This window comes from Ictidomys tridecemlineatus, chromosome 15 (genome assembly GCF_052094955.1).
Source record: "Ictidomys tridecemlineatus isolate mIctTri1 chromosome 15, mIctTri1.hap1, whole genome shotgun sequence".
Lineage (NCBI taxonomy): Eukaryota > Metazoa > Chordata > Mammalia > Rodentia > Sciuridae > Ictidomys > Ictidomys tridecemlineatus.
In genome coordinates, this window is record NC_135491.1 from 50100872 (window position 1) to 50124047 (window position 23176).

At 40.8% G+C, this 23176-nt stretch overlaps 1 protein-coding gene across 7 annotated transcripts in view; it reads left to right on the plus strand.

Moving 5' to 3' along the window:
* Nucleotides 1–1679: 1679 nt before the first annotated feature.
* Znrf1 (zinc and ring finger 1) overlaps nt 1680–23176 on the plus strand; it is a 115167-nt gene continuing 93670 nt past the window's right edge. For 6 of the 7 annotated variants that reach the window (XR_013430988.1, XR_013430987.1, XM_078032679.1 and 3 more), the window contains exon 1: nt 1680–2737. Coding sequence is in view for 5 of the 7 variants with exons in the window: in XM_078032679.1 (XP_077888805.1) it covers nt 2314–2737 (424 nt within the window). In the remaining 2 variants the exon portion in view is untranslated. The remainder of the gene's footprint in view (nt 2738–23176) is intronic. The other variant, XM_005318429.4, reaches the window with a different exon arrangement.

Sequence of the window (23176 nt, forward strand, 5' to 3'; positions counted from 1 at the left end):
ATTTTATGTTTAATCTTTTTTGAGGAACTGCCAGGCTGTTTTCTAAGCTGCTGCGGTGGTACAAGGGTTCTGATCTCTCCACTTCTCTTTGACATTTGTTATTGCCTTTCTCTTTGATTATAGTTGTCCAAGTAGGTGCAAAATGGTTCTTCTGAAGTTCTGTGACAGCAGGGATTCCATCTGTCTTGTTCACTTATATCCAGAGTCTAGTACAGTGCTGGCACTCAGATACTAAATATTTTGTTAATCACATTCAAAAAATTTTGTATGGATAAGTAAATCAAAAGCTACTTGGACAGTTACAATGCTTGTTGTGCATTTATCTCCCAAGTAGGGGCCTATTTGCTAGGGAAGTAGTATCTAATTTTTTGAACTGAACCAAACCTATTCCTGATTTTATGGTCTTTCTTCTGTGACAAAACTGGGTTAAATGTAAGCTTTCTTGCTTTTCTTCAGATCACTCATTTGGATTTCAAATGTGCATAAACTCCTCATTTAGACACTTGCAGGTAACTTCTTGGATATTGGCTTATTTTGTTTCTTCTTACTTTTATTCCTTATGCGAAACTTTCAACTTTTTTATACAGAGCTCTTTGCTCACCCTCAGGCACTCTTTTCTTACAAATGTCATCTTCTTGTTACTTTCCAGGCTGGTCACACTGGAACAATCAATACCTATCTCTTATGTTTTCTTTTAATATTTTTCCTGTTTGGGTTCCCTGGTTTGGAAGTATCTGGAGGCTCTTAAGAGGCAGGAAGTCAGTTAGGCCAGGCACGAGTGATGCTCAGAGCTAGCATTTAGCACTAGAAAAACAACTGTTCAAAGAATGAATGAATGAATGTTGTCTATGTGAGGAAACACAGCAACCGAGATGGAAAGGTGATTCTCTATTGCAAAAGGCAGATTTGGTCAACAAATAGTTATTCAATACTGACTGTGTCTTTACTTTGTGGCATGTGTCAAAATACATGCTAAATAAAACAGGGGTCTGGCTTGGACAAAAATCACTCCTAGCTGCATGATTTCTATTTCCCTATCTATATCTTCTCACTCTTTATCCTACACCTGTACATTTTGAGAATCACCTTTTAGCTAAGGAATCGTTTCATTTGTCTCGGCCCCAAAGTTCTGATCTTAGTGTGCAAAGCCACCCCTGGGTCCCGATTCACTAGTGCCCCAGGTACTCTTGCACCTTCAAACAGCTCACTCTCTTGCACAGACGCTAAGCCCTGACGTCGGGGTCCTCGGATCAGAACCTCCGAAAGAATGGACGGCACGTCCACCAGAGGGTGCTGTGGGGGCAGATTTGTGCGGGAGGGGAGCTCGACCCGCGACCCTCGGAGTCAGGTAGGCGTACAGGCTAATTTTCTTTCTTCCCGGCGTTTCCTTCCCATCGCCTAAAACCCTGGCCGCCCCTCCTCCACTCGTGGTTCCCCCGGAATAATCAGCCGCTCTCGGGGACTCCTGGGGAGCTGGCTTCGGAACCACGACCTGCTCCCGCCGCCGACGCCCCGCGGCGCAGGCCACGCGGTCCCTGGCCGGCCCGGGCGGCGGGTGGGTGGGGACCGCGCGGACGTCGGCGGCCCGGGCGACGCGGGCGCGGCGAAGGGGTTAACACGGCGGGCGGGGGGGAGGGGGCGCGGGCCGCGCCTGCGCTCTGCCGCCCTCCATTGTCTGCACGGCGGCGAGGAGCGCCGGCGAGCGCTGCCCGGGACCGAGCGGGGCGGCGCGGCTGGCGGGGCCGGCGGCGGCCAGGGCGAGAGCGCGACGCGACGCGACCGCCGCTTCCCGAGCTCCGCCTGGCCGCCCAGCGCCGCAGCCCGCCCGAGGCCTGGAGGGGTCCGGGCCGCCGTCCATGGTCGCCGCGTCCTGAGGCGGGGGACGCGTCCTGCGCCCCCAGCCCTCCTCCGCCTGCTGCTGTGGGGAGGGCGGCCTCCTCCGGCGCCTCCCTGCGCCCGCCCGCCGCCTCCCTCCCTCCTTCCCTGCGGCTCCCCTGGCTTTCGGAGCCCGGGGGCGGCCTGTGGCGCGCGGAGCCCGCGCCGGACTGCGCCTCTTTGGACCTTGAGGGAAAACATGCGTTTGGCTTGGATCGTTTTAAATTCTTAGTTTGGGGTCCACGCCCGCCTGCCTCTTCCGCCCCGGGATTTTTCTGCTTTTTGCTTTTTTGGTTTTTTTGGCTTTTTCCTTTTCTTCCTCCCGGTCTCCTTTTTGACTCCCTCCCCCTTTATGCTCGCCCAGCCCTCCCCCCGCTGCTGAGAAGTGGGGGAGGGTCTCGGCCTCTAGGTTCCCGCCCCACCGAGGCCCGGGCGAGCATGGGGGGCAAGCAGAGCACGGCGGCCCGCTCCAGGGGCCCCTTCCCAGGGGTCTCCACCGATGACAGCGCTGTGCCCCCGCCAGGAGGGGCTCCCCACTTTGGGCACTACCGGACGGGCGGCGGGGCCATGGGCTTGCGCAGCCGCTCGGTCAGCTCGGTGGCGGGTATGGGCATGGACCCCAGCACGGCCGGGGGGGTGCCCTTTGGCCTCTACACCCCCGCCTCCCGGGGGACCGGCGACTCCGAGAGAGCGCCCGGCGGCGGAGGGTCCGCGTCCGACTCCACCTATGCCCACGGCAATGGTTACCAGGAGACGGGCGGCGGTCACCATAGAGACGGGATGCTGTACCTGGGCTCCCGAGCCTCGCTGGCGGATGCTCTACCTCTGCACATCGCACCCAGGTGGTTCAGCTCGCACAGTGGTGAGTACGCGGGTGGTAGAGGCCTTGGAGGGTTGGGTACAGGGAGGGCGCGCCAGGGCACCCCAAACCTTCTCGCGCGTGCTGAGGTTTGGGTATGGAGCGCACTCCTGCATGTGTCCGCCTTTCCTTTGGGTTCTCCATACCAGAGGATGAATGGGATACCTCCCGTCTAGAAAGGAGGCTTTCTGTGAGGCTGCCGAGCCGGGCGTGTTTGGACTCCCAGAGTGGGTTCACTTGTGGAAGGCAAAGTGGAACCTGCCCATTGACGTCTCATTTGTTGGCATCACCATCCTCTGGGAAGAGGTTTTGTCTGGCTCACAGCAAGTCAGCCTTGGTGCTTGCTTTCTGCCACTGCAGCATTGTGCTAGAGGGGGGGGGATAGATTTGACCCGTGTCTCCTAAACAAAGAATGTGAAAAGAATTAAGACGGGGCAAGTGGTGCTTGCATTAGTGCTCTCAACCATGTTGGTAAAGGGGGGTGCCCAATTTTGTCACCCTACTGGTGATATGTTTGAACTGTTTAAAATGGAGCAGGCAGTTGGCATAGACAGGTGTGGCCTGCTGTGTGGAGGGCCTCCTTCCTTGGCTTTGCAGGACCAGGGCTCTGGTCACTAGTGCTGCATGCAGTAGGCTTGGCTAAACGACTTTCACAACCCTCCATCTTTTTTCTTTTTCTTCTGCTCCGGATGAAGTGCTCAATCTTCCAGTGAATCTGCATCTTTTTTGACCCAGAGCCAGGCAAGGTGGGGTATTATTGCCCTGGTGTTAGCACATGACCTGGGAAGAGGAAGGTTCAAAGAATCTGGATGAATTCATTTGTGAACTTCTGGTGGCAGGCCACTGAAAGGCTGGAGGGGGATTTCCCGGGTTCTGGCCCGCAGGGCAGACAAGGCCTGGTAGGTGCTTCTGGAGGAAAACAGGTCTGTCTGCTTGGCTACTTGAAAAAGCCAGGTCAGGCTTCTAGAAAATTGGTCAAGAGGGGTGTGGGGCTGCTGAGCTAATTGGCAAGGTGAGTGAAGAAGTTACACATTCTGACTCCTTTGGGTTAGTTGAGAAAATTGAGGTATTTTGGAGGAGGAAGATTCCTGTCCTTAGAGTACTTACTTCATAGAGAATTTAATCTATTGGATCACTGTTGTAGCTATTTGGAATTAGGGTAGACTCTTTGGATCTCTTTCTCTTTCCTGCAAAGTTAGTGATCTATGTTTCTTTCTTTGTCAAGTACATGAGCTTTAATTTGTGAAATAATTTTGGAGAGACCTAGTGGGTAATTTAGGTAACACTTGGAAATAGCTTTTGAGTTGCTGTTAAAAATGGTATTTTAATCCCAGAACAGATCTCAATATCATTGGCGCTTCTCTGACCTGCAGAAACTATCAGGAATGAGATGCAAGGCAGGTCTGCCTTTGGCACTTTCAGTCACTTGATCAGCTTTAGGCATCTTGAAATTAATAATTTTGCTTATGCAGTTTAGTCCTGAAAGAGTCAACTGTATTTGTGAAATGATTGTAATTAAATTTTTTTAAAAGAATTGTCACTTATTTCTGGTTTTCAAGTGAAAAGCACTGTAAATAAGTCCTAAAACCACAGAATTTCATGTGTAGTAAAACAAATGTATTACAAAAGCTTATTTGAATGAGGAAGAAAGTTCTCTTTTTGGTAACATTTCTTAAGTCTGTCTCTTACTAGAAATTTTTTTATCCTTATTTCACTACCAGCTTCCATGCTAGAGTTATAAGCTTACAACTGGACTTCCAAAACTTCACACTCCTTATCTTAATTTTGTTTTAATTCAGTTGTGATGAGGATAGGGAGAGCCAGTGAACTGTGGGGGTACAGGAAAAGTTGGAGCATATTGATCTTTTAAGAGAGGCTGTCTCTAAAGTGTGCAAGGGAGGCTGCTGTTAATATTCTGGACAGTACATTCTTTACTATATAGGACCATACTGTTCTTTTGCAAGACATTGAACATACCTGGCCTCACCTGCTTAAGCCAGTATCGCCCTGCATTTCACCCCAAAATGCCTCTACAAGTTCTAAAATACCCTTTCGGTATGAGATGAGCCCTCATGTGCGTTGATGATTCTGTTTCCTATTGTGAACAGACCACAGGATTTTCTGGGACATCCCTTCTCTCTCTTGTTCATTGCTGCAAGAAGAGAATCTCATTTCTACTTTGGAGCCTTTGAGTCAGTCTGAGAAGCTTCCTGTCTTGCATGGTAAGGCTCAGAGTCAGGGATTCCACGCACAGTCAAGTAGAGGCCTGGAAGCTGCTTCTGTACTACTGCTGCTTGTGTTTTCAAGGTGCTTTGGGACTCTTCATGGCACAGGAAGCAATGATTAGTGAAACAAGTAAAAACCATGGACATTGTTGATTTGGGAAGTAGAATGCTAAGAGCTTCTAGTCCCAGCTCCTTTGAGTTGCTGTGACCTTGGACAAGACATATCACCTTTTTCTAGCCTCATCTTTGTTATTTAAAAATAGATGTGGCAATCCTCATTGGTGGCAGCCTATAAAGGTTGTTCCCAAAATCCCATGAGAGGGTATACTGCAGTCATGTTTGTCTTCTGGATACCTTGGCCTCCCCATGCTGTGACCCTCACACATGTTGCCTAAGCTGGGAATGCTTTTCCTTCTACTTTTCACATGGGTGACCACTTTTGGACCCTTCAGAGCTCAACCGAAATTTCACCTTGGACCACTGTTAAAAACTGGCCCTTCATGTGTGTGTTCTAGTCACTCACTGTTACCTTAATTCTTAACACACTTTAGTAGTATTTAAACTCTAAGCTTCATGAGAGCAGAACTGTGTCTCTTGATCATTGCTGTAACTTAGCTTTTGCCTGTCACAAGTATTCACTGATTGAATGAATTTGAGTGGTCATGTCCATCATCTCATTTAGCCATCACTATAACTGTGAGGTAAGGCTATTCCCTCCTTCCCCATTTACAGGTGAGGAAACAGGTGAGGGGAGGTTAAGGAATCTGCACAGGGTCAGACAGCTCATAGCAGAGCTAGGACTGCAGTGCAGATCTGGTGGTGCCAGAACCTAGGCTCTTAACCCTCACTCTATGGCCTCTCATCTATAAACATAAGGAAGCAGGGTGGTGTCCTAGAATCTGCTTTGGCTGGTGAGTGTGAGGGTTGGGTTCACTTCTGTTGGACTGCTAATTATAACTGCCTGACCTGTGACATTGGACAGGTGAGTCATTTAGCCTCAGAGTCACCACTTCTTCATCTGTAAAATTGAGTGGATCCCTGTCCTGCTTATCTTGCAGAGTCATCTGGAGGGTCTTGTGAAATAAAGTACATGAAAGCCAAAGGAGCCAGTCATGGTGGCACACACCTGTAATCCCAGCTATTTAGAAGACTGAGGCAGGAAGATCACAAGTTTTTTTTTTTTTTTTTAATATTTATTTGTTAGTTTTTTGGGTGGACACAATATCTTTATTTGTTTATGTGGTTCTGAGGATCAAACCCAGTGCCCCACGCGTGCTGGGCGAGTGCTCTACCTCTGAGCCACAACCCCAGCCCAAGGAAGATCACAAAATTAAAGCCAGCCTTCACAACTTTCACCAGTCTCAAAATAAAAAATAAAAGGGCTCGGGGTGTAGTTCAGTGGTAGTGTACCCTTGGGTTCAATTCTCAGTATCACCAAAAAAAGAAAGAAAAAACCAAAAAGCCAAAGGACATATAAATGGCAAGTAGTGGTGTTCTAGTGGGGACACTTCTAAGGTTTTCTGCCTTCTCTAATCTCCTAGAACTTGAAGAGCAGAGAGGCTTACAACTGTGGGAATGTGGTCCTCAAGTGGAAGCTAGTGCCACCCAGTGTCTGACCTAAATTGTAGCTCTTCATTGCAGTGAATGCCACTGAGGAGAGCTGCCTTGGAGAAGCAGTGAGGGTCCCTACCTTTCACCATTCACATGTCAGTTTTGCTCTAAGGTGGTGCTGCAACTCTTGGTTGTCTGGGTGTTACCCTGGTCATTCATTAGTAGCCACTTTTATCTCAGGGAATGGGTTTCCAGATGTGGGGAGAAGATGTGGAGGGTCCACCATGTTGGAAGGCTTTGCTGAGGATTTTACTCTGACTTCTTAGAGTGAATGTGTATACACATACACATTTAGAAAAATCCAGACTGTTCTCTATTGTCATCAAGCTATCAATTGGGTATGAGATTAGGTGACGTCATAATCTCTGAACATGCTAGCAGGGTACCTCCTGGGTTCTGTTTTGCTGCCACACTAAGGTACTCAAGTGATTTAATTCTCTCTGTTCTTAAATAATGAGGGAGAGTTGCCAACTCCATTGGAGTGGATCAGAAATCCTCTTTGTGTCTCGCCATAGGTATGCTAGAGGTAATGGACCTTTACATGGATTCTAAAGAAGGAAACGTATCCTGTGGTCTCTACAGAGCATGATGCAGCCCTTGCTCTGCCTGCAAATAAATGTTCCATTCTTAATGAAGATTTTTTTTTTTTGGTAAGAATTTTTAGTTTTTTGTTACAGTGGGGACTTATTTTCTATTAGGAAAATGTTACATGAGGCAAAAATAACTTCTTTAGGGTCATAATTTACTATTCCTCTTGAGATGCAAGCAACAGTGGTTCAATTCTTTAAAAAGAGTTTGTTTAACAGGATGGGTACCTTTTAACATTAGACAAAAACCCACCCCAAATATGTCACAAGGAATGCTCTGAGTCAGCTCACTCTTAACCAAAGAAAGAGTTCTAGTTCCTTTTGATAGAAGGAACATGCTTCATATTTTCAAGTGTAATATTCAACCCAGGTGATTTTGGCACTGAAATTTTAGTATATCCAATTGTAAAACTAAACTAAACTTGGGATAGTTTCAAAACCTCTCAAGAATTCAGATTAACATGGAAAAAAATTTTGTAAGGAAGTGATGATGACTTATATCGCATATGAGTCCTACTCCTACTAACCCTTAAGTGGGATTTTTTTGTTTTTGTTTTGTTTTTTGGTACCAGGGATTGAATCAGGGGCATGTATCGATTGAGCCACATTCCCAGCCCTTTTTTATTTTTTATTTTGAGACAGAGTCTCACTAGGTTGCTTACAGACTCTATGTTGCTGAGGCTAGCTTTGAATCTGTGATCCTCCTGCATCAGCCTCCTGAGCTGCTGGGATAACAGATGTGCACTGCCACCCCTGGCTAAGTAGTGGAGTTTTTAATAGTAGTGAGTCACTGAAGTTGCATTATTAGAACCTGAAAGGGAGCTCAAATCTAAATCCAGAACCCACAGTCTTTTTATAATGACAGATATGTAAATTTCGATGTTTCTTTTCCAAGCTTTGCCATGGCCCATGGTTCTTAGCATCTTACTCTGAGTATAAGCTTGATTACGGGAAGGGACTTGTCAGAGATCCAGCTATTTTCACTTCTGAGTGTATGTTCTGATAAGGTCCTGGGTTTATCTTTGATCCAGTGGTTGGGTTCCTGTCTTTGATTTCCTGAATGGACAAGGGTTGACTGGTGGGTTGGTGAAGACCAAGCTTCAAGTGTGGAGCAAATAATAAAGCAGCTGGGATAGTTTCTGGACCGAGGGGACTCTTTACCTTGAGATCTGCCTCACATTGTTAGTCTTGGGAACATATTTCATCTGTGGGGAGGCAAGAAGAAGAGAGAATTCACTGGATCCTCATAAACTCCAAGTTAGGGGAGGAGTGATCAGAATTTATAGTGCATTCTGTATCTATAACAAGAAGGAGACAGATACAAACAAGAACTCTCCTGATTTCTATGAGTAGTGCCCAAGGTTTCTTAAACTTTGCTGTGTTCAGTGTTCTCTAGGAACTGAGTATCAGCACAGATGACAAGAATTCAGTAGAGCTGAGGAGAAATCCCAGAAACTGATTTTGAAGCAAAGATTCTGAAAGTTGAGTCAAAAACTGAAACTCAACTCTATCATGGATTTGGTTTTTCTCTTCCAAACCAGAGGAAAAAATTGTGAATACTTTATTATTATTATTATTATTATTATTATTATTATTATTATTATTATTATTAGTGATGGGGATTGAACCTAGGGGTGCTTAACCACTGAGCTACATCCCTTGTCCTTTTTATTTTGTGATAGGGTCTCTCTAAATTCTAAGGATGGCCTCAAATTTGGGAACTTATTGATTCGGCCTCCTAAATTGCTGGGATTATATGTGTGCACCCCTGATTAGCATCACTTTTGATATTCCTAAACTAGTAAGGTATTTCTGAAGCAAAATTCAAATAATTTTCCCTGTAGCTCATAACGGGTAATTTCAACCAGTAAGAACATATTCTCTCTCTCCCTCTCCCTCTGTTTTAGTACTAGAGATTGAACTCAGGGCCTTGAGCATGCTAGGCAAGCACTCTACCACTGAGCACTCTACCATCCAGCCCACATTCTTGATTTTTTTTTGGGGGGGGGTGGTTTTTCTTTTATATGGAACTAAGCATGTCTCTCCTATATAGAGGCCTAAGCCAGTCTGTCAAATTGAGAATTGAAGTTACTCTAGGCAGGAGGTAATTGTGGCAATGTCTCCTTTTTCTTTTTCTTTTTTTTTTTTAAATTGCTTTAGTTGTCATTGGATCTTTATTTATTATATGTGGTGCTAAGAATTGAACCCTGTGCCTCTCACATGCTAGGCAAGTGCTCTACCACTGAGCCGAGACCTCAGCCCCCACAATGTCTCCTTTTCTTCTGTGTTTGTCTTTCCCCCTGATTTTTTTAAACCAAGGCCCAGCTGCCATTGACTACTTGTGCTACTCAAGGGCTTACTGAACTATGTCCTCTCATACAGACCAGCCAGGTAGCTAGACCAGTCAAGATCTTAGCATGTATCTGGACTTGAAAGTGGGTAGAATACCTGTTTTCCCTTTTCTTTCACTGACCCAAAACATGAAACTTTTTTTTCCTGCCTGTATAGAAATCTGTTGCCTAAGACATTCATTTATTTCATTAATATTTATTGAGTGCCTGCAATATGCTAGAACCTATTGTAGGTTACATATATTTATGATAGAGATGATTGACATTACTGTTCTTTCCAAGAATCTTTGCTTAAGAGTCTGATTTAGCTTGTTGATTTTAACTTCTTTATCAGTTCATCTGTTGAGTAGACAAATTCAGGTATTTGTGAGGCTGCCACAAGGATTTATTTCTTTTCTACTCTTCAGTCATACAATTCATTTTTCCCTAAGCCCTATTTCTGGACTGGGACAGGTGATCTTTTCTTCCTGGCTCTAGTCAAGTGCCTATAAAAAATTCTTCATATGACCCCATATAAGACATCTCTGTCTTCTCAATGAGAATATCAAAAGAAGAACTCTTTTTCAAACTCTTCATGTTCATCCTTTGACTTCAGTATCTTTGTCGTCCCTAGAGCTCCTTTTCTTTCTGGTCATTGAACACTGTTTTCTCGAAGCATGATTCACTACATTTTAAACGTGTCTTTGTAAAATTTTATCCCAAGCCACAAAATACCCATAAGGAAATTTTTCCTTGGTCTTTTTTTAAAAATATATATATATTTTTTAGTTGTAGTTGGACACAATATCTTTATTTTATTTATTTATTTTTATGTGTATTTTATTTTATTATTTATTTATTTATTTATTTTATGTGGTGCTGAGGATCGAACCCAGCAACTTGCATATGCTAGGTGAGCGCTCTACCACTGGGCCACAACCCCAGTCTCTTTTCTTGGTCTTTTAAGTATAGGTCTCTGAATTCTATAATATTAACAATTCCATACCAGTCTTCCTCCTCCTTCAGTTATTTTTTATTGTGGTAAAGATACATCTAACAGAATTTTTTTTATCTTAACAATTTTTTATGTATACAGTTAAGTAAAACTCTACCACATGAAAGTGGGATCATTCAGTATTTATCTTATCAGAACCCAGGAGTTCTGATTTTATTTTGGGACAGGGTCTCCCTAAGTTGCCTAGTCTGTCTGGCCTCGAATTTATGATCCTCCTGCCTCAGCCTCCTGAGTTGCTGGGATTATAGGCATATACCATCATGCTCAGCTTCTGGTTTTTTTATTTTTATTTTTGATAATAGCCATCCTAATGGGTGTGATGTAGTCTCTGGTAGTTTTGATCTGTATTTCCAAAATGATTATTGATGTTGAGCATCATTTTTGTCTTTTAATTAGTATATCATCTCTGGAGAAATATCTGTTCATGTCCTTTGCCCATTTTTTTAATCAATTTTTTTCTTCTGTTGTTTTTAGTGTTTTTTAAAAAAAGTAATTTGTTAAAGCCTTTTTTATAATAGCCAACACTAGTGACTATAATGTTATTCCCTCAGAATAATTAATAGATTTATGTTATATTTTTGTGTACTTTTTACCCAAAATGAATAATTTAAAAGACTCAATGTAAGAGACTCTGGTTCTGCAGGACAGAACAGACTGGTGAGCCTGTCATAGTGAATGGCTCCAGTAGCATGACTATAGGTGATGCCTTAATTTATGGAGGATGATTTCTGAGAAAGTCTCACCTTGTATCTAGGCACATGTGTTTGGTCATTTTGGTCTGGGAGAACTAGGTCTATCATGGCATGGCTCCAGCCTTCCTGTTGGTAAGACCTTTAGCCTTCTAAAAAGTATGATTAAGTTGTACTTCACAAGAGTTGTTCTGAGCGGAACATGATAATGCATGCCTATAAGCCCAGCTATTTGGGAGGCTGAGACGGGAGAATCGAAAGTTTGAGGTTGGCCTGGGCAACTTAATGAGACCCTATCACAAAATAAAAAGAACTGGAGATAGAGCCAGTGGTAGAACATGCATGAAACCCTGTACCCTCCAAAAAAATTAAAAACTTTTCTGAAATCAATCATTTCTATACTGTACATTATTTTTTTAAAAATCAAAGTTAGTTTGTTAGCATGGTGGAGAAATCTGAAGTTACTTAGTCAATCTGGGACAGAACTAGAAGAACCCAAAATCCTAAGCCCCATCCAACTTGGTCATGTTGCCTACATTTCTCAGCTCTTGAAGATTTTTTTGTTTATTTCCATCATAGAACTTTTTCCCTGCTCAGAAGGTATCTTTCTTTAGAGAGGGCTGTTAGGATTCTTTTATTGTGTTGCCTATGTAAGGGCTCTGGGAATCCTGCAAGTATTTGAGGATTTGTTAGATTGGAATTCCAACCTATAATATTGTTTTATTCCATTTAAATTTACACTCTGAATGGTATAATACCACTTAAGTTAGTTTTCTAACAAACTTTCTTAGAATACTGTTCACTACTATAATAAGCCTCCTTAAATACCTGTGTGCACCATAGGTTATTAGATTCTCTCAACTGTTCAGATGTGGCTGAAACATTCATACCACTGCAGCCAGTTGCCCTGGAGAGCTGTAGGGTGACTCTTTAAGACCTGTAATGATGGGTGGCTTGCAAGCTAGCTGCTTTCCGTCTTAATATCTGACAAGTCCAGTCATGTTGCCTATGTTTAATCCCTTCATTTCCTCCCTCCTTTCTAAAACCTAAAGGCCAAATGCAACACAAAAGGATAAATGAATCTAAATGTTTCCAGTATTTTGATGTATGGGAATCTCCCATGAAGTGAAAGACCTTTGAGAAATAGTATTATGAGCTGTTCTGTTTTGCTGTGGCTTTGGAAAACCTTTGGATTCTTCTACTGAAATTTGTTTGGAAAAAAAAAAATCTTTTTAATGAAACAGTGTGAGTCACAAAGCAGCCACCCCTTCTCATAATAGCATTTCTCACCAGGGGAATTTTTGGTAGCTGTTGGGGGAGGGATTTGAGTAGGTTGTGGATGATACATCTCTTGGTGGAATATAACAACCAGAGGCTGCCATATCAGAACACTGGTGCTTTCCATGCTGACACCAAGCCCTGAATTCAAAGTGCAGGACAGCATAACAGAAAAGAGAAGCCTGTCTCAGTGAATGGCTGCAGTAGCATGAACAAAGAGATTGGAGCTTCAACATTCAAAATCAGCTCATTACAACCCCATTGCAGTGTAAAAGGATCATGAAACTGAGGTCTTAGGTCAGAGGGCCAGAAGCCATTTACAGGCAGAACATCAGCTCTCTGGATTATGCGATGGACCTAGTAATGCCAATTTAAAGGTCATGAGTAATTTCTTTCCTTTGCTATCTGTGTCTCCTAGTTCCGTATTACAAAGTAACAGCATGTCATTTGGTATACTGACCATGGCACCACACAAGAGTGAATTCAGGGTTAGGGTTGTGGCTCAGTGGTAGAGCGCTTGCCTAGTATGCATAAGATTAGATTTGATTCTAAGCACTGCATACAAATAAATAAAATAAAGGTTCATCAACAACTTAACAACAACAACAACAAAAGAGTGGATTCATACAAACTTTGCTCCTAAGATTTTATTTCTGAAGTACACAGAATGGCACCCAAAGGTGCCTCCTTATGGGATGATGAAAAAGAAATACAGTTCCAGAGATATTGAGTTAAAAAAGCCAGGATTATATCAATATCCAAATCACATACCCTACACCTTTCTGCCAACATGATAACTGTTGCCAACTTCATTGATTTACAGTTCTTCTCATTTCTGAACCATTATTTTATGTAAGCTGCAGACACAGGAAGGTCTGAAAGGTTATTAGAACCCTTTAAGATTCTGAAAATCATGGCTATCTCCTGTGTTTTCCTGGCTTTGTACTTTTCTTCAAAGCCTACTACCAGTTCCAAGTCCCCGGAGCTTAGTGAAGGGGAAACAGGAAGTCAGTGTTGGATGCATAAGAGCCAGCAATAACTGATAGAGAAAAGGGCACAAGCTTAGCCCTGGCACTGAGATCAGAAATCTGGGCCCTGAGAGTGCCAGGCCTGTAGAATTATAGATGAATATTCCACAGTGGGCTTTACCAATCTCTTCATCAAGGAAAAAGCAATAGAAGCCTAAATTTAGGGTAGAAAATTTTTTCTTAGGTTATGTAAAGAAAGCTCAACTCTTTTATATGATGGCATTTTTACTAAGTGTCTTTTGCCCAAGGAGTTCGGAACACTTAGAGAAATTGTAGAAATTACTTCCCTATCTCTGTTTCATGGAGGGCCTGTGGGCTGTATCTTATCATGGGATACAGCCTGGAGCCTAACCCTTCCTTTTCCTGTCCACTTTTAATAAAGAACTCTAGGAAGTTTTAGTCTCGTGACTGCTGAATGGAAAAGTCACTGGGGTTTGTGCTGTTTCAATCTTGGTTTTATGTACACATTTTAGGAACTTAGATAGTGGTGGTGTGACTCTGAATAGGAACTCTTTGTGTCCTGGAATGTTTTCCCCAAAATGGACTATTTCAGGAGTTCAAAGGAGATAATGTACTTACCTACCAAGCAGATTAGTAATTAAAACACGACAGATAACAATTGGGTATACTCTGCCTTACATCCATTTTCTCCATACCACTTCAAAGTAATGCCACCCTGACTCTAGTGCTTATCCCACTATCTAGGTTCATGTTTTTGATGCATGTGTTTGTCCAAAATAGTATTTTTTTTGCCCATTTAATTAAAAAAAATTTTTTTTGTAGTTGAGACAAAGTGCTATGCCACTGAGCTATATAGCCCTAGCCCCCCATTTAATTTTTAAAAAAAATTTTTTTGTACCAGTGATTGAACTCAGGGACATTCAACCACTGAGCCCTAGCCCCAGCCCTGTTTTGTATTTTATTTAGAGACAGGGTCTCACTTAGTTGCTTTAGCACCTTGCTTTTGCTGTAGCTGGCTTTGAACTTGTGACCCTCCTGCCTCAGCCTCCCAAGCTGCTGGGACTACAGGTGTACACCACCACACCTGGCCCCATTTAATTTTTTTTAATATAATTTTTTTAAGAGAGAGAGAGAGAATTTTTTTTTAATATTTATTTTTTAGTTTTCGGCAGACACAACATCTTTATTTGTATATGGTGCTGAGGATTGAACCTAGGCCACAGGCATGCCAGGCAAGCGCGCTACCACTTGAGCCACATCCCCAGCCCAATATAATTTTTTTTTTAGTTATAGGTGGACACAGTAGCTTTATTTTTATGTGGTGCTGAGGATCAAACCCAGTGCCTCACCCATGCCAGGCAAGTGCTTTATCACTGAGCCACAGCCACAGCACCCCCATTTAATTTTACATAAGCTTTATGTAAACTATCATCATGACTCTGTCCTTCCACATCTATTTATCTATATGTACCACAAAACAGATTTGAGATGTAGAAATCCACTTTACTTATTGCTATACTACATTGATTTTTTTTTTTTTTTAATATTTTTTAGGGGCTGGGGTTGTGGCTCAGCAGTAGAGCAATCTCCTTGCACGTGTGAGACCTGGGTTTGATCCTCAGTACCACATAAAAATAAATAAGTGAAATAAAGGTATTGTGTCCAACTATAACTAAAAAATAAATATTTAAAAAATATTTTTTAGTTGCCAATGGATTTTCCACTTTTATTTGTTTGTTTATATGTGGTGCTAAGGATTGAACCCAGCTCACACATGCTGGGCAAATGCTTTACCACTGAACCACAATCCCAGTCCTATACAGTTCTATACCATATTGATTTTTGCTGGTATGCTCTGTTATGTGAATTTACCACAAATATTCTAGTGTTCCATTCTCTTATCAATTGAGATTAAAGTTGTTTTCAGTTGCTTTGAGAATGTTTTTCTTTATTTTTTAACATACTTGAAAGTGGAAGATGTTGTTTTTTGTGTGTTTGCAGTAGTGGGAATCGAACCTAGGAGAACTCCACCACTGAGCTACATTCCCAGACCTTTCTAGTTTTTAATTTGAGACAAGGTTTCACCTAGTTGCTGAGGACAGCTTGGAACTTGTGATCCTCCTGCCTCAGCCTCCTGGGTACTAGGATTACAGACATGTGACACTTTGCCCAGCTTCCCCAGCTCTTAATTAAATATTGCCCAATAGATAGTCAGTGTGCTTGTACCAATTTATACTCCCAAAATAACATGTTTTCCTTGCTTCCTTATTTTGCCAAGATTTGATATTGTTGTACCTTAATTTTTGGCAAGCTCTGGTGGAAGTGAATGGTATATCATTGTGCTTTTTATTTATGTTTTTAATAAAATATGTTTTTACATAATTAGTCTATTAATGTTATATGTTTAATCATGTTTCATCTTCTGTGTCGTGCTCATTCATGTCTCTTACCCATGTTTATGTTGTGTGGTCTTTCCTTTTCTCAGGTTTGTATGATTTTGTGTTTTTGTTTTGTTTTGTTTCTGAAGAGTAATTCTTTGTTTTCATATGTAATGGAAAAATATCTTCTTGTTTGTGGTTTATTTCTATTTGTGATTTCCAAATGGTTAACTCATTTTAATATGATGGACTAGTTAAGTGTTTTCTATTATGGCTTGTTCATTTTGTATGTTAAATATTTTCCCCCTGAGGTCATAATGATATCATACTATATTTTCTTCTAAAGTTTTGGAGTTTTGCCTTTCATGTTTAAATTCTAATTCTTGGAGAGTTAAGTTTGTTTGTGTTTTGATACTGAGGATTAAGCCCTTAACCAGTGAGCCACTTCCCCAGCTATTTTTTTTTTTTTAGAGACAGGGTCTTGCTAAGTTGCTAACTTGTTAAGTTGATAAAAGTGCTGAGACTGGCCTTGAACTTGTACTCCTCCTGCCTCAGCCTCCCAAGGCATTCCACATCTTGCTTAGAAAATTGAGTTTTTTTCGGGGGTTAAGATGTGGGAAGGTTTTTTTTCCCTGCCTTTGTATGAATAGCCAGCTCTTCTAGCAATCTGTGAGGCATAGTAGTCTTTTTATACTGATTGGCAGAGCCACTTCTATCTTGCGTTGTTTCTTTCTATATTTATTTGTTGTGGGTGTTTTGTTCTGTTCCATTAGGTAATCTAGCTTTGTACTAATACTTTCTTAATTACTATAGTTTTATAATAGGTTCTGCTATTTGAAAGGGCAAATCCTTTTACCTTACTTGATTCTTTTTTGAAACTTTTTGTTAAATGAAACTTCATAGGGGACAAATAAGGGAATCCAGGTAAGATCAATAAAATGAAGTACAAAGTACCAGGATCTGCTCAGTTTATAGTTGATATTCTCTCTTAATGACAGGACATCTGGCAAACCCACCCTAATGGGCAGTTTCACATTTTTTCCTCTGCTGTATTGCACAAACAATAACATTTCCCTGTGTCTTTGTGTTGTAAATAGCCGAATAAACAGTTCTGTATGATACAGACAACAATAAAAACAAAAACTGCTTTTTTATTTTTGGCACTTGACACTTCCAGATAAATTTTGGAATTAACTTTGTTAACTTACGTGCAGAGAAAAAACTTTAGAATATTTATTGGATATTAATATTTATTCAGTGTAATTTATTCAGTTATGTTGAATTTATCAATTTATCAATTATAAAATTGAATCTACCCATGAAGCTGATGGGAGAGAATTTACAGATACAAATGACTTTTTTACATTTTTAAAATTTTGAAATAAATTGACTTACAGAAAAGTTGTAGAAGCCGGGTGCAGTGGTACATGCCCACTTGAGAGGCTGAGGCAGAAGGCTCGCAAGTTCAAGGCTAGCCTGGGCAACTTAGTGAGATCCTGTCTTAAAATAAAATATAAAAGGGTCTGGGGATGTAGCTCAGTGGTTAAGCACCCCTTGGTTCATCCTCAGTACTAGGGGAAAATAAAAAACTATAAAGTTGCAGAATTTATACAAATAAATATTGCATATATATTGCCTAGAGTCCTCAGATGTTACCAGAAAAACAAATAGTTGACATCCATAAATTCTTAACTCTGCAAAGCAGCTTAAGGTCTTTAAGATTTCTTGTTTTGAGGTGAGGAAGCAGGCAATAGTGGGGATTGAGCCTGGGACACTCTACCACTGATCCACAGGCCCAGCCCCTTTTTATATTTTGAGACAGGGTCTTGCTAAATTGCTGAGGCAGGCCTTACCCTTAAGATCCTCCTACCTTAGCCTCATGAGTATCTGCCACTGTGCCTGACAGTTTAAGGGCTTCATAAATGAAACTTCTCAAGTTTGAGAAATTTCCATTGGTGTGTTCCTGGGAATGGGAGAACTATATGATCTTAAAAGTGACATGGGGTCCAAAAGGGTGGCTAGGCCTACCTAATACTGAAATCTACTTAAATCAAAGTTGTTCTGTATCCTTACATGAACTAAATGAAGTAGCTTCACCACTAGCCTCTGCTCCCCAAGGTTTGTGCTGTGATACAATCTGTTGAAAGAGGGGCATCTTGGCTTCCATTGAGTCTCTTCTCAGATAGCTGTAGGCAGAAAGATTCAGACCAAGTCTTGCTTTAGAATGGCATGAGAGTGGCTTCTGGAACTTTGGCTCAGTTGAGCCAGACGTCCCTTCCTGGGAGAAATCAGATACTCTCCTCTGGACAGGCAATGTAGATAGTGGTTAAAGTTTGCTGGCTTGATGCCAGACTGCCTGAGTGTGAATCCCCCAGTGTTGCTGATTTTTAGTTTTGGCTTTGTTTTTGTTCGGTTGTGATGTGCTGGGGCTCAGAGACTGGCCATAGTGGGAAGCTTTTACCACCCCTAGACTACTAAAGGTCAAGGGAGGAAGCTGTTTTCAAACTTGACAAGAACTGTAGCCCTGGGAAATGTGTCTCACAGGACTGTGGACTTACATAGAAGAATGACATCACTGCCAAACCCCGCCACAGAGGGAGCCAGGTAATAAACACCCCAACCCCTCTGTCATCTTGTCCTCCAATAATCCTGCTGGTGCTTCTCATTAGCCAAACCTAACAGAAGTTTAGGAGGCAGGGAAACCTTGTCCAGACTTGTTAGCCTCATGGTGACACAGCAGGGTAGAAAGCGATATTGAGCAAAATGGAGTATCTGTACTTTGAAGACTTGGTAGAAGGTATGTAAATCCTCCTGTAACACTATTTGGGCCCAGGACTTTTTTTTTATTGAATAAGTCGGTTTTTATCTAATGATTTAAGGGTTTTGTTGTTGTTTGTTTGTTTGTTTTTTAAATATTATTTTTTAATTGTAGTGGGTCACAATATCTTTATTTTATTTATTTTTATGTGGTGCCGAGGATCGAACCCAGGGCCTCGCACATGCTACGTGAGTGCTCTGCTGCTGAGCCACAACCCCAGCCCTTTAATGATTTAAGTTTTAATGTCACTGGTCTATTCCGGTTTTATTTTTTCTTTTGTAGTACTGGGCATGGAACCCAGGGCCTCATGAATGCTAGGCAAGCACTCCACCCCTGAGCTACTGCCAGTTTCTATAATGCATATATTTCAAGTCACCTCTTTGTCGGTCTTTATATCATGTTCCCATTTTCATTCCTAATGTTGAGTGTGTGTGTATGTGTGTGTGTGTGTGTGTGTGTGTGTCTGTCTGTCTGTCTATATATTGATTGATCAATCTTGCCCCAGAGGTCTGTTTTATTAATTTGTTTTTCAAAGGACTAGATTTTTATTTTCTTATCTTTTTTCTCTGTTTCATTGCTTATTTTATCTTTCCTTCTACTTTCCTTGGCCTTGCTTTGTTGTTTTTCTGAGTTCTGGGATTGAACCCTTTGCTGACTGATTTTCAGTCTTCTTTTCTAAAAGAGGCACTTAAAGCGCTAGAATTTCCCTTTGAGTATTTCTTTGTCAGGATCCCATGAATTATGATCTATAGTATTCTCCCTGTCATTAAGCCCTGGGTATGTTCTAGTTTCTTTTTTATTATTTCTTCTTTGATTGATGAATATTTACAATTGTGTTTTTAAAAGTTTTTAGTTTTTCAAGTTGGCCTTAATTGTATTATAATGGCAGAATAGTCTGTATGATATTGATTGGTTTTTGATTATTTGATTTATGGCATCATGCTACATAGCCAGTTTTCATAAATGTTTCATTTGGTCTTGAAAAGGTATGTGTTTTGTTTTGTTGTGCTGTTGGGGGTTGAAGCCATCGTGTTATATGTGTTAGGCAAACCCTGTACCTCTGAAGAATCTGAGAAGGTTGTATTCTAAATGTTGGGTGGAGTTTTGATTCTGTGTGCCCTTAGATCAAGCTTATCAGTCGTGCTGTTCAAATCACTAAATTTTGGTGTTTTTGTTGTAGTATGATTCCTAAGAGAACTATGTTAAACTGTGAATTTGTCATCATCTCTAATTTTGTCAAAATTTTTTGCATGTAATTTGAAGGTCCCCTAAGTGAATAGTTTTTTAGAATTGTTTCTGTCTTCCTGGAGAATTGTTTTTGTAGACAGCATATTTATCCCTAATAGTGCTCTTTCCCTTGGTCTATTTTGACTGGTATTAATGCACGCATGTATTCATTCTCTCTCTCTCTCTCTCTCTCTCTCTCTCTCTCTCTCTCTCTCTCTCTCTCTCTCATATTTTTCAGTTGCCAATGGACCTTTATTTTATTTATTTATATGTGGTGCTGAGACTCAAACCCAGTGCCTCACATATGCTAGGCAAATGCTCTACCACTGAGCCACAACCCCAGCCCCAATGCTGACTCTCTTTTTATAAATATTTGCCTCATGTAACTTTTCTTGTCCCTTTACTTTCAGTCTCTGGTTCTAATGTTTTAGGTGTGTCTCTTGTAGATGACATATAATTGTTTTTTTTCCTGCCTAATCTAAGACTATATTTTAATTAGCAAATTTAATTTATATTTAAAATTATTATTATTACAGTAATATAATTTTAATATTTAATATTGTACTATATATCATTATTTACTATCTTTTCAAATATATCATTATTTAATACCTTACTTTGTGCTATTCACCATATGTTTTGATGTTTGCATCTTTCTTCCTTTCCTGTCTTCTATTAGATACTTTGAGTTTTCTTTATCCCATGCTTCTATCCATGCCTCTTTCTACTCCTCTCCATCTGGAAATTTTCAGTTCTTCTAGAGGCTCCTCTTGAATTTTTGGCCTGCATACTTAAGTGAAATCATTACCTCTTCTCTTCCCAAATAAGAACCCACAGTTTGTCTTTCACATTGCTATGGTTCTGTGTTATAATTCTACTTGTTTTCATACCCTAGAATTAGTTGTTGCTATTCTTAATATGATAACGATGATGTCTGCTTGTTTAGATTCACCCACCTGCTTACCCCTTCCTCTGCCTACTACTACTTTCATCATACTTCTTTCCCCTGAACTATGTTTCCATTGCTAGAGGTAGGCTATAATTTGTTTTTCAGTTTACTAGTGCTAAACTCTTTTTGCTTGCCTAAACATGTTTTTATTTGTCATAAGTGTTGGATAATTTAACTGGATATAAAAATCTGCATTTGTAGTTATTTCCCCCCCAGCAATTAGACAATGTTATTCTGTTTCATTATCTTCTAGCTTCTAATGTTGCAGTTGGGCAATCTGCTTCTCTTAGAGCTAATCACTTTTATTCTTTTAGCTGCTTTCTTATCTTCTGTTTGTCCATGGTGTTCTGCAAATTTACTGTCCAGTGTTCCTGATTTGATTTACTTTTCTATATCCTGCTTGCTATTTGTCCTTGAATATGAGATTCATGTCTTTCAGAGCATCTAAGAAATTCTCATCCAATTATCTCTTCACATTTTACTGTTTTTTAATTCTCTTTCATTTTTCCTTTTGGAAATACTAGATGTATGCTTTATGTTTCTGAAACTTTCATATTTCCCAATTCTTCATGCTGCACTCTGGATAATTTCTTATCTATATCTTTAAATGCACTAATTCTTACTTCACATACTTTTAACCTCTGCACCGAGTTTTATATTTCATTCAACAACATTTTAAATTCCTTGGAATAATTTAGTTGGCTGTTTACTTATTGCCTTTAATTGTATAAAAAATGAGCAAATCACCTTGCTTGTGTTTTTCTTGTTTTCCTTTCTTGGGAAAGTAAGCAGGGTTTAGCTAGCTGCTTTCTGTTAATGGTCTTTTTCTGCTCAAAAATTGCATGAAGACTTATCATGGGCATCATACTGTTGAGCAAACAAGCACTAGGAACAGGGAGGCAGGAAGCTGGAATCCAGCATCATTTTGTGCTCCATTCCCAAAGGAAGAGCAGTTCCTGAGTCATGCAGGGAAACCTTTCAGCATTGTACCTCTGGGGGCTCACAGCTGTGGCAGGGATCTGTTTCTATAGCAACAGAAGGCTTAACTCTTCCTCTGAACTCTGAATATGCAGAGGGAAGTGACATAAAAAAAATTTAGAGTGTTCCACATTATAGGCAGGCTGGATTCATATTCCTTCTTGTTCTGGACTGCCCTGTCCAATACAGTAGCCACTAGCCACAGATGGTTATTTATATTTCAATAATTAAGTTAATGAAAATTTAAAACTTCATTTCCAAGTACACTAGCTGCATTTTTAGGGCTTAGTGCCTACAAATAGTGAGTACTATAACTGGACAGCACACATAAAGAATTTATTTCCATCATTGTAGAAAGTTCTATGAACCATGCTATTCAAAGTCTTCCAGAGTATTCTCACAGTAAACACAATTGGTAAATGTGTAATTTCAGAAAATGAATCAAGTGAACCTGTTGACATCTAGAACCTAGAAGGCCCTCTTTAGACTTATGGCCATTCTGTACTATCTCTGTGTGGGAAGAATTCAAGAGGATTACATTCTGAGAATGATTTGTGGATCATTGGTGATCCCAAACCAACTCATCTGACCTGTAAACTTGGTATCATGGGAAGAGGGGAAATCAGATAAATAGAAAGATAAATCATCCCCTGCTGTTAAAATAAGCTTTGAGGAAAATGGAGAAATACTTCTGCTTAGGTTTTTTTTTTTTTTTTTTTTTTTTTAATTTTGTGCAACAGTAGTTAAACTGAAAATGGGAAAGAGGGGTTTGTGAGGTGAAAAGAAAACTAGCCCAAGATCTTATCACCTAAAATTTGACTCAGGTTGGAAATTCCTTGTAATGAAATCACCTTTTCCCTCCATCCCCTTACATTGCCATCTTATTCTCCTTTGAATTGCTGTATAGTTCAAAAGAAAAGAGCTACTCCCTCCCACTTCAGATATAGTGGGATTTCAATGACTGGACTACAGATAGACTAAGGTAACATGGAGAGGGAGGATCCACTGATTCCTACTTTGTTGGGTTTTTGTTTGTTTCTTTGTAGTACTAGAGATTGAACACAGGGCAGTCTACCACTGAGCTTCATTCCCAGCCCTTTTATATTTTATTTTGAAACAGGGTGTCCCTAAGTTGCCCATGCTGACCTTGAATACCTTAACCAACAGATATGTGCAACTGCACCCAAACCAGTCCTGTTTTTTTAATTTTTGTTTTTGTTCTGCTTAAGCAGACATTGCTAAAACTTACTTCATTCTTTATTATGGAGCTCTACGGGGAGTTAGAATCTGCCTCAACACAGTATTCCTGGTGCTTACAGTCCATACACACTGATAGACTTGGCATATGAAACTTCTTTACTGTCCTTT